At 44.7% G+C, this 10173-nt stretch overlaps 1 protein-coding gene across 1 annotated transcript; it reads right to left on the reverse strand.

The window, feature by feature from the left end:
• Positions 1-2086: 2086 nt before the first annotated feature.
• On the reverse strand, positions 2087-6218 carry BOD1 (biorientation of chromosomes in cell division 1). The gene is made up of 4 exons (XM_072348367.1): positions 5917-6218; positions 5550-5674; positions 3805-4005; positions 2087-2617 (listed from the first exon to the last, which is right to left on the reverse strand). Exons 1-3 carry the CDS (start codon positions 6154-6156, stop codon positions 3807-3809), a joined length of 564 nt encoding a protein of 187 aa, XP_072204468.1. The 5' UTR covers positions 6157-6218; the 3' UTR covers positions 2087-2617; positions 3805-3806.
• Between the last annotated feature and the right edge of the window lie 3955 nt (positions 6219-10173).

Raw genomic sequence — 10173 nt, forward strand, 5'->3', positions numbered from 1 at the left:
AACACTCCAGGAAACCTTGCTTTGCAGGAAGGCTGGAAAGATGCGTGCTGTGCAGTGTCCAGACTAATTCTTCAAGCCTGCTTTTTGCCAGAAGGGTCAGCTGGATGAGCTTAATTAATGCAATCCACTTCCTTGTGCTCTGCCATGTCTGGCTCAAGTGACTAGAGAGATCCATCAAACCCAAAGGCAGCCCAGGAAAGTGCAGCAGCTTTTGCAAAGAACATGCTAGTATCCATCTATGGCTTTTTCAGTGGGTTTCCATTGTTGTCCTAACCTTCCTCATCCTCCTTTACTGGGAATCTTTCTTTAGTCTATCATGCCCTGTTTTCATTTATTCTCTTGCTCCCTCTGAAGCTCGGGGTATTTTGCTTCAGTGTGTTTTGGTCACATGGGACACACAGTAACTCTGTTAATAGCCAAGCAACAGCTAGAACTTCAATCACTGCCTAATGTACCACTTGGCTGTGATGGCCAGTACAGGGACAATGGACTGCACAGTCATGCAATCCTTCCACACAGGTTTGCTTCTAATTCTGGAGTCGTGAGTGGATGCTAAGTTGTATAATGAAAACCTGTAGCCTGGCCTGCAAGACGTACTGTGGAATCATCTTGAAATCCACATCAGCTATAATGCCTAACCCTTAAACCTGTACACCACAGTATAGCACAACTCACTGATATGCTTCCTTTCATTCTGTTGTTTGGTATATTGATCAAGTACAGCATCCGATTCCCTCCCCACTCTGGGACTTTAGGAGGGTAAAGTTATGTTAACTTTACAGGCAGGCAAACGGGTCAAACAACTTGTTTGTTGTGGCTGTAAGCTAGCAGGGCTCTTCATCACTCGGTCCCCCCATCCAGTACCTACCTGTTGAGCCTGGCTGGCTCCTGCACCCTCTGCAGTCTCCTATTCCCATAGGGCAAAGCAGATGCTGAGCAGCAGGGCTGGTTTTCCAAGAAGGCAACTCCCTGATTTCTCTAGACTGCAGTTAGTGTCTTGTATTCAGCAGAAGCAAATGCATGTGATTGGGACAGGCACAGCCAAGGAGGTAGAAAATCTTTTAAGCTTCTTCACATTATAACAAACAGAAAAAAAACCCATAATGCTGCCATTTCTTGAACTCCATTGAAAGCACGAATATATTGATATAAGAAAGCAAACTTGATGTATTAAGTGGTTGTACAGGTGCAGTCAGCCTGAATGTGAGCCGGACAGTGAAATCAGGCCTGCTTGATCCATGTGAGGCCCATCTTCCTAACATACTGTCCTGTCTTTTCAGCTCCACAAAGATCTGACTGCTTAGTGAATTACTCTAGTCTTAGGCCTGTCAACCTCACTAGACTCCTTAGATAGCATTTAACACATCCAGCATAGCAATGTAAACCAACCCATCAGTTAACTTTACACTGACACCCTACTAGACAAGGGAACAATTTCACTTCTTTAATAGGACCTGTCTTATATTCTCTTCTTTTTTCCAGCTTGAAGCTATTAAGGCTGAATCTTGTTTCTGACAAATCTATATAAGCAATGGACTGCTTCTTTGTGATAAATGACTAAAGGTGTGTTTCCAAAGCTTGTGATCTTATAGACTCTCATATGCAGTTAACAAAGTATTGTCAGAGCTGGATTCATCTATGAACTGTGTATGGCTGCACTTCCCTTAGGGTTCCAACAATCAGGATTCCTGGATATTTTTAAGCAGATCTTCCTTAGAGGGAAAAAAAAACCAAAACAAACAATTGAAAGAGGTGGGAGTCGTACTTCTTGAAGCTTTTTATTGCAAAAGGTACGGATATTTGCAGGCAGAATACTTAACTGCATTCTCTATTTGACTGTCATCCAGGGGACACTGCATGCATTCAAGCTGAAAGCATTGGGCAGTTTCCACCAGGCACCTGAGAAATTTCATGGGAAAGTCTTTCAAGTTGAAAGAGACAAGTTTCAAACTGATCACCTACTCTGGTGCCCTTTGTTTCCTACAGTTACCTGGGAAATAAGAATTAAAGCAGCTATAGTCATAGCTAACTGTAAACATTTTCCTGTGATGCAACAGAAATTATTGAGACAATTGATCCTGAAGTGTTCTTTCCAGTTTTAAATAGGAAATGTATTTTTCAGAGCAATCAATACAACAGATTACAGCTGACTTGGCCCCTATACTCCCCACTGCATTACGCAGCTGAGGTGTATCATGTCTCCTCTCATTTGGACTATATGAAAGAAAATCTTACAACTTCTATGTGATCACCAACAGGCTGCCCCACACCCCAGAACAGCTTTTCTTCCTGCTCCCAAGTCTAACATCGACTCAAACCAATTCTTTATTCCCTCCAAATAAGATCAAATTCATTTCTTCTTTCTTCTGTCCCACCCTCTGGCCTGAAGGCATGATTAATAAGAATGCACGCTGCTCTCTGTACTGCCATTAACACCAAAAATGTCTTCATGTTTTGGCTGTCCATCCACACGCAGAACTCTGGGTACATCTGAATTTCTGTGCCTTCCAACGAGTCAGATACAGGGTAATCATCTTAGACAGACAGCACTCCTGTACCAAATGGAACAACTAATCCATTGTCAGTCTAACAGGATGTGTTTAATATCAGGAACCCACTGCAAGAAAGAAAAAGAGTTTAGAGGATGGTACTTCCAAGAATAAAATGCATTTGCATATATAAGAATATATTAATTAACAGCAGTGCTTAGCTGCAGGTCATGGTGAATTTCAAATTGGTTGAACCAGACAAATGGAGAGACGTTTTAAGGCAATGTGTCTGCAAGTCACAGACAATTAAGTAACATGGAATGATACTACGGGCACTTTAACTTCTATCATTTCATTAAAACCCCATGCTAATTGCTGTAATCATTGCAAGCATAAATAACCTACAGTAGCTGTTCTTATTGCCATCTTAATAAATCAACTGTAGATGGAGGAAAAAAAAACTTGCTTCCAGAAAGCATTAGTAATAAGAACAATTCATAATTAAAACCATACTGCATGAAAGAAGCAAGTTCACCAGCAAAGCTGCAGATTGAAAATTTCTATCAAGACAGTGTTCCTCAGTAATGTGGCCAGTATAATGCAGGGCCTTAAGAGATGGGTGGTGTACAGTCATCTGTGTGAAGACAGAGTGGTAATTATTGCCCCCTGAGGCCCCTTGAGTTATTTAAATCACAAAAGCCAGAATGAACCTGTCTGTGACAAAGGCACCTTCAGTCCTTTCAGCTGGAAAGATACAGGTTGCTCTATTTAAACCAGTCAATTGGAAATGAAGTTATTCACTCTGAGACATTACCCTTACTGAATATTTCAGTCATTAACAATTCAACGCTCTGGTGTAAGTTCTAAAGAAGAGCTATCTAAAAACTTCAATGCTAAAGCACAATAACGTGTCACCACTCCACTTTCAGCTGTATGTCAGGAAAAGATTTATCTTTTTAATTCATTTGATGGTGTTCTGAAAGCCATCCAGCCAATTCCTTGCTGATCACTAGTAGTCATGCTCTTACAGGAATAAACGGCCTTTTGGTCTGATCCAAAACCAGAGCTCGCAGAGCCCACAGTGTTCCTTGATAGTTGTTTTACATCATACCTATGCCTTCAGTTCTAATGTATTTTTAGCATGTACTTAAGTGGAAGCAGCTCAGATGACAGTCTGACACAGACAACACGCTGATGATCAAAGTGTCCTCCTCCCTGTCAAACCAGGAGGAATACAACACCTTCTCTATTTTGTGTTATACAAACTACAGACATGAGGTACACGAAAACAGTAGTAAGTGCAGAAATACAAGACCTTTAGGACGCATCCTGAGATGGAGCAGGAGGATCTTTATTCTCGGGCTCTGGAGGAGGAGCTGGCACGCTTTCCTCTTTCTTTTGTGCAGCCAAAAATTCATGAATCGCCCTCTCTATCTGGGGCCTGAAGATGTGGTTTAGTTTTGGATCCACCACCTGAGAAATAATTCTGTCCACTCCAGCTTCCAGCATTCCTGACCTTGAACAAAGACAAAGAAGTCATTCAGTTCCTCTGAAAAACTTCTCCCCAATCTCCTCCAGTAACTCTCTAGAGCCCTGCTGTCAACTGCAATTAGCATTAACATGGTGAGAACTGCAGCCCACTCAGAAGATCCTTAACAGGGAACTGTTTCAAACACCTATTTCTCCCCAGCCCCCTCTCAGTTCTCCCCATAGAATTAATGACTGACATCTGGTCCTCCAGGTACTTACATGGTATATTGGACAAGAGCCACTTTAATAGGGCTTATGTGGAAATGAGGTCAACATGAAAACAAACAAACACATTTTGGCACAAACAAGGGAAACAAGCTATTCTGAGGAAATCAGGTGAGAGAAGTCTTTTTTTTTGGCTAACTTGAGGGAGAAAAGGCCTTTTCCCTCCTAACATTACTGTCACTCACTCCTTGTAACTGTTAGTCTAGACAGATGGGTATTAATTAAAAAAACAAGCACACGTAGCACACGGCAACGTTTCTGGAACTGAGCATTAGAAACTGAAATGACTTATTGCTTCAGGGGCTGCGTCAGACTCTTGGATTGCAGGGCACAGGCAGTCTAGCGGGCTTAAGTCATGTCTGCAAAGGAGTAGGGGCCAGGAAATGGAGACAGTGCCTGGTGTTTAGAAAAGCAGCCACAAGACTAATAATGCTGTGGATACTGGTGAGCAACTGGGTACAGGGTCACTGCACATCATGTCACCTCCAAGTAAGAAAGAGCATGTGTGTATGTGCAGCCAACAAAGGACAGCTATCTAGAGTCATGCCTTGACGGCCTGCAGCACTCAGTCTTGTACTCGCAGTAGTGACATGGACTCTTCAAACTCCTATAGCTGCTTGTTTACTCTCTATACCAGCAGTCTATACAAAGTGAGCACTTTATGTTCTACACTCTCTGATACTACATTTTTTATTGCCATTTCATTTCTGTGGTTGATTAGCATGAAATAAGAGGAAGCTTGAAGTGACAGAAGTGCCAAGGATTTCAAGTATAGACAGGAAATTCTGTACTTGCAGTGAATATTCTCTTCTATCATTAACGAAGAAACACTGAAACTAACATTAAATACTATTGTTTCACAGCATCCATCAAAAGAAATAGCTTCTTCTGTGTGCAAGGCTTTCTAATAACTTTCCTTACAAGCATAAATGCCATTATAAAATTCATTACTGCCTTCTCCCTAGAGCTGTGATGTTCTTATCTGTGACTTTTAGCCAAACAATCTAAGGTTTATACATCAGGCTATGATGAATTAGCAGCAAGAGGTACAAAACCTAAATCTTTAAGCAGCAGAGTTCGATCAGGCTTTCCTGTTGTGCTAGAAGCACATCTTCTAGAGCTAAAAAATGCTATCCTTTTGCTGCAGGAAATCAAGCTAGCCTAGTTCCATTACTGCCTGCTAGTGGCTGGAGACAACAACAGAAGGTTGTTCTGCAAATTATAAGACTTCCGTGATAGGACAGATTGTTGTCTATTGCTTATCAAATAGCATTACCAGTGGTACACAGAATACTGCTTACTTACTGAATCACGCTCTGTCTTAGCCCATTTCGTAACTGGTTTTTGTTCATTGCTGGATTCCATTCCTGTTTGTCCAGATGGGTTGATACAAAGTTGTCCACCTTCTGCCTCAAATTTTGATAGGCTGGCTAAAAAAAAAGAGTAAAATCCCGTTAAGCTGGTAAAAGATCTCAAATTCCTCGCCAGAATCTTTCACAGTGCTTCTTTTGTTGCGTACGCCACTGTTTTGTCGTCCATATCCTCCATCCCTGAACAAAGGCGAGCCTGTACTTAATGTAACCGGTAATTGCAAAGAACTGGTTGTCAGAGTAGCATGACAATAACTGAACAGCAGGACAGGTTTCTTTAATAGCCGCTCCGGCGGCATTACCTTGGTGTCCACGTCGGCCAGGCAGTCTCGGCGGAAGCCATCGAACAGGCCGCGGCTCTTGAGCTGCTCCACGATGATGGCGATGAGCTGCGCGTCCCCGGGCGGGAGCGAGGCCGGGTTGGTGGCGCCGGGCCCGGAGCCCGAGGTTGAGCCTCCCGCGCTCCCCGCACCGCCTCCGCTTCCCGCACCGCCGCCTCCCCCTCCCGGGGCGGCCCCACCGGCGCTGCCGCTCTCGGACATGGCGCACGGCCTGAGCCCAGGGCCCAACAACGGTTGCGACCGTCCACGGCGGCGCGCCGCGTTTTGCGTCATGCGGCGCGTTGCATCACGGGGAGGCGAGTCCTCCGCAGAAGGGGACCCTTGTGGGCCGGCAGGCGTCGCTCAGCTCGAGAGAACTACAGCTCCCAGAGTGCACGGCTCACGGCAGCGGTTCTGCGAGTCCCGGGGTCCCGAGCCGAGCTCCTCGGGCGCGGCGAACGGCGGCCTCCCGGCAGAGGGCACCCCGAGGCCGTCCCTCAGCTGTGAGGGCCCTGTCCGTGAGGCAGGGCCTGTCACATCGCAGCCACGCCGCCTTGTGAACCCAGCCGGGTGCTGCCTGGGCTGACTTGGTTTACTGGGAGCTGTAGGTGTAGGCACAGGGGTTGGAACTGGATTGTGTTGCAGGTCCCTTCCAACCCAAAGCGTTCTGTGATGGTATGAAATGACCTGAAGGAACCACAAGCAGCTGCAGTGCAGGGAATCCGGGCCTTTGTGCCCTCACACCTCATTCCACACCTGCCCGCTGAATTGCAGCGTGAAATAAAGCAGCTTGGCAGCCCCACTGAGGAAAACTCCAGCCCTCACCTTGTAAGTCCATTCCATGTAGTACCATTGGTTTCATATGGTTGATATGTGTGCCTCCGGTGGCGCAGCGGTAGAATTCCCGTTTGCAACACCAGGGGGCCTGGGTTCGAATCCCCTCCTGTGGAGCAGGGGGTAGAAGTGCCGCTCTGCTACACACAGGGCTCGAATCCCGGGAGTTGGACTCGATGATCTCTAAGGTCCCTTCCAACTTGCACAATACTATGATACTATGATACTATGATAAGGTTTCTTCCCTTACATTACGTGTGACTCGCACTGCAGGCTGGGTTGCCAACCACTAAATCAGGTACTGTGGTGCTCAGGGCCCCATCCAACCTTGCCATATACAGACTGTCCCTTCTCTGAAGAAATTTTTTTGCTCATAAATCCAACCACTATTATAAATAAATGCCTTGAAAATAATTTGAAAGGTTCCCTTTTTGATATCCAGGTAGGAAAAGTCCCCGAGGAATAAAAAAAAACAAAGGGAAACTGCAGGAAGTAACATTTTATCACCATTACCATGTTCAGTTTGCTCTGCAGGAAAGGCTTTCTTGTTGGACATGAGGTCACGGGAGGTGGAGAACACTGTGCATGTTCTGTATCCCTGTGAGCTGCTGCTGGAGGCAGATCTGATACTCAACAGCTTTAGCCTGTGCAACACAAAAACCCACTGCTCCGGAGCTGTAGGAGCCACCTCCCTTCCTCCCAGCACTGGGACTTCCAGCAGTGCAGACCCGAATCTGCTGTGCTCTTCTTAGCAGCTGAGCTTTTTCCCTGGTGTGTTTGCAACCTAGATATTGCCCCGGTATGTCTGCGCATGAGAACTTTAATGTGTGTTTTAGAGCAAGCTGACTCGGAACAAAGGTTAATCTGGCAGAACGTGTGCAATGCCCAGTGGCTTTGTGCCAGGATTGCTTGTTCTGCAGCGTTACTGTTCTGCAGAAGCTCAGACTCTGCTCCCTTCACCTGTGCTGAGGAGCACAGCTCCAGTCCCTGTGCTGTGCTAGTGACAACAGCCGTGCAGAGGCCTCTGAGTCAGTGCAAATGTGAGTGTGACAGCTTGTTCCTTTTGGTGTCACGAGCTCCACGCTGTCTGTTTGGTTTTTCTATCAGACCTTGAATCAGTGAATGCAGGACTTGCCGTGCGCTCGGGGCGCTGGGGTCAGTGCTGCTACAGGCTTGCTTTGGCAACCAAGGGAAGTGCTAGTGTTTTTATATCCTGTGGATTTACAGAATGAACAGCTTGGCTACACAGGTGGCAAATTATTGAAAGAGTTGAGAAGTCAAAGGAATGCTCACCAGCCTGTAACTCTCTCCTGAAAATGCACACCATGCACTCGGCTTGCCAGCCAAAGCCCCCGGAAGAAAATGTGTATTCCCTGCATGTTTGCCATTCATGTTGGGCAACATATCATCCACAGAGCATGTGTTCTAAGTATTACACACGTTCTGCATTGGCTTCTACTCAAACTAAGCCCCCAACCCTGCAAATGTGGATATGGCCTAAGCATACACCCAGCTTTCCTAGTGGTAATGATTCCAAGCACAGATTTATTGCCGAGGTTCAGTTTAGTTTTCATGTATTGCTTGCAAGCTTGGGCCCTATTGCATTATAAGTATTACTGGTGTGATGATTTATATTGCAATTTGTATGTCGGTTTATTTTGATATAAAAATGCCTGTACATGTATGTACATATGCATAATGGACCTGCTGAAATATTGGGGTGTTATAACAGCAGGTACATCGAGACTTAGGCAAACAAATTTTGAATATAAGCTGTCAATTTCCATATATATCTAATATTTATACATCTTTTTTTTATATATATATATCTTATGCACATATTGTAGTTTATACCTTGTGGCTGAAGCATTTGGGAACACAGAGTGCTGTATCTCCGAGGACCTAAGAAAAATATGTCTGTAAGGCAGAGCTGCTGCAGAACTTTTCAGAGGTTAAGGCATGCTGTGTCCTCAAACAGAAATGTCACTGTTGTTCGTTCTTGTATCATTGTTTCCATTATTATGAAAGGCTGAAAGCATGTGGGAAAAATAATATAAATATTATTGCCGTATATGCAGAAGGGGGTAATTTTCCACACCAGACTGTCAAAAGAAACCTTGTAGTGCCTCTGTGTAATATAATACATTGGGGTAATTGGCTCTCATCTGAAGTTTCACATGTTTTGTAAATGTTTATTAAAAAACTGCTGATTAAGTTGTTAAGGTCAGTAACTGCCTCGCTTTGCAGGGAAACAAAGGCTTTTTGGTGGTGAGGTGAATTACTTGTGATTACTCTGGAATGCAGTGTCAGAGATGAGAATAAATAATGGACTATCTGTGCGAACTGCTGGACAAATTCAGGTTCCTCAAAGTGCAATATTTACCTTTCCTGGAGCCCACGCTCGCACTGAGCAGCGTCTCACTTTCCATACTGTGCATTTTACCAGTGAGGGCAGTACTGCTGTAGAAACCACTCTGAGGAGTGATGTGCGTGGGATAAACTGCTGCTTATTCCTGATCTTTGTTTTAGTATCTGTGTCAAGATAACATGCTGGTGGTGCATTGCTTGTTTTCACTGGAGTACCTTCCCTGAAATGCTTCCTTGGCACTTTCTGTATCAAACCTGAGCAGTGTTTGACCCTTTTCTTCTCCTTGCCCTCTCCTACCTCAGCCTGGGGAATGAAACCCCATATTCAGAGCTTCTGAGTGGGAGAAAAATATGACGTGCTGTAGCATTTAGGGACCTAATGCTGTTTGACAGCTGATTGGAAATACACTGGTGTCAGAAAGGGAACCAGCTGTTCACTTACCTTCTGGAGGGAGGCAAGGACTGGGCTGTCACATGCAGGAGTGGAGCAGCAATTACCCTGACATTAGAGGATGAAAAGATGAAAACGAGTAGGCTGAAAATTAATTTCTTTTGCCCCTCTGTTTCCTGCATCCATCAGCAGTACATCTGGGCACCGTGGATCTAATTTAAATGTGTCATTTCTGTCCCAAAAGATCACATTTGTTGTACTTTTTGCTCTTGAGTCAAATTGAAGGAGGAGCAAACATGAAGTAGAGGTTATTTCTATGCTCCTCTTTAGCCTGTTTGTTTGTTGGTAAGTGCATATGTACATCTATGCAGAGACTTATAACACATGTAAGTTAGTTGTCCCTTATTTACAGCTTGCAGTTCTCTTCCCTTCTCCAAGGACCTGCAGCTCTTGACCTTTTAGCCTTGTAAATTATTTACACATGAAACAGTGAATCAAAATGATGGGTCTCAGGAAGATGCTGCTTATTCTCAAGGAACAAAACCACATTTCTTCATGAAATCTCCTTCCTGAGGCTTTCTTAGTAGGCTTGTATGTCCTGTCCTCCTCATCGCACCCCATTATGAGAAGTAGAGGCCCTCCTTTTT

The sequence above is a fragment of the Excalfactoria chinensis genome, chromosome 13, assembly GCF_039878825.1.
Source record: "Excalfactoria chinensis isolate bCotChi1 chromosome 13, bCotChi1.hap2, whole genome shotgun sequence".
In the NCBI taxonomy this organism is placed as follows: domain Eukaryota; kingdom Metazoa; phylum Chordata; class Aves; order Galliformes; family Phasianidae; genus Excalfactoria; species Excalfactoria chinensis.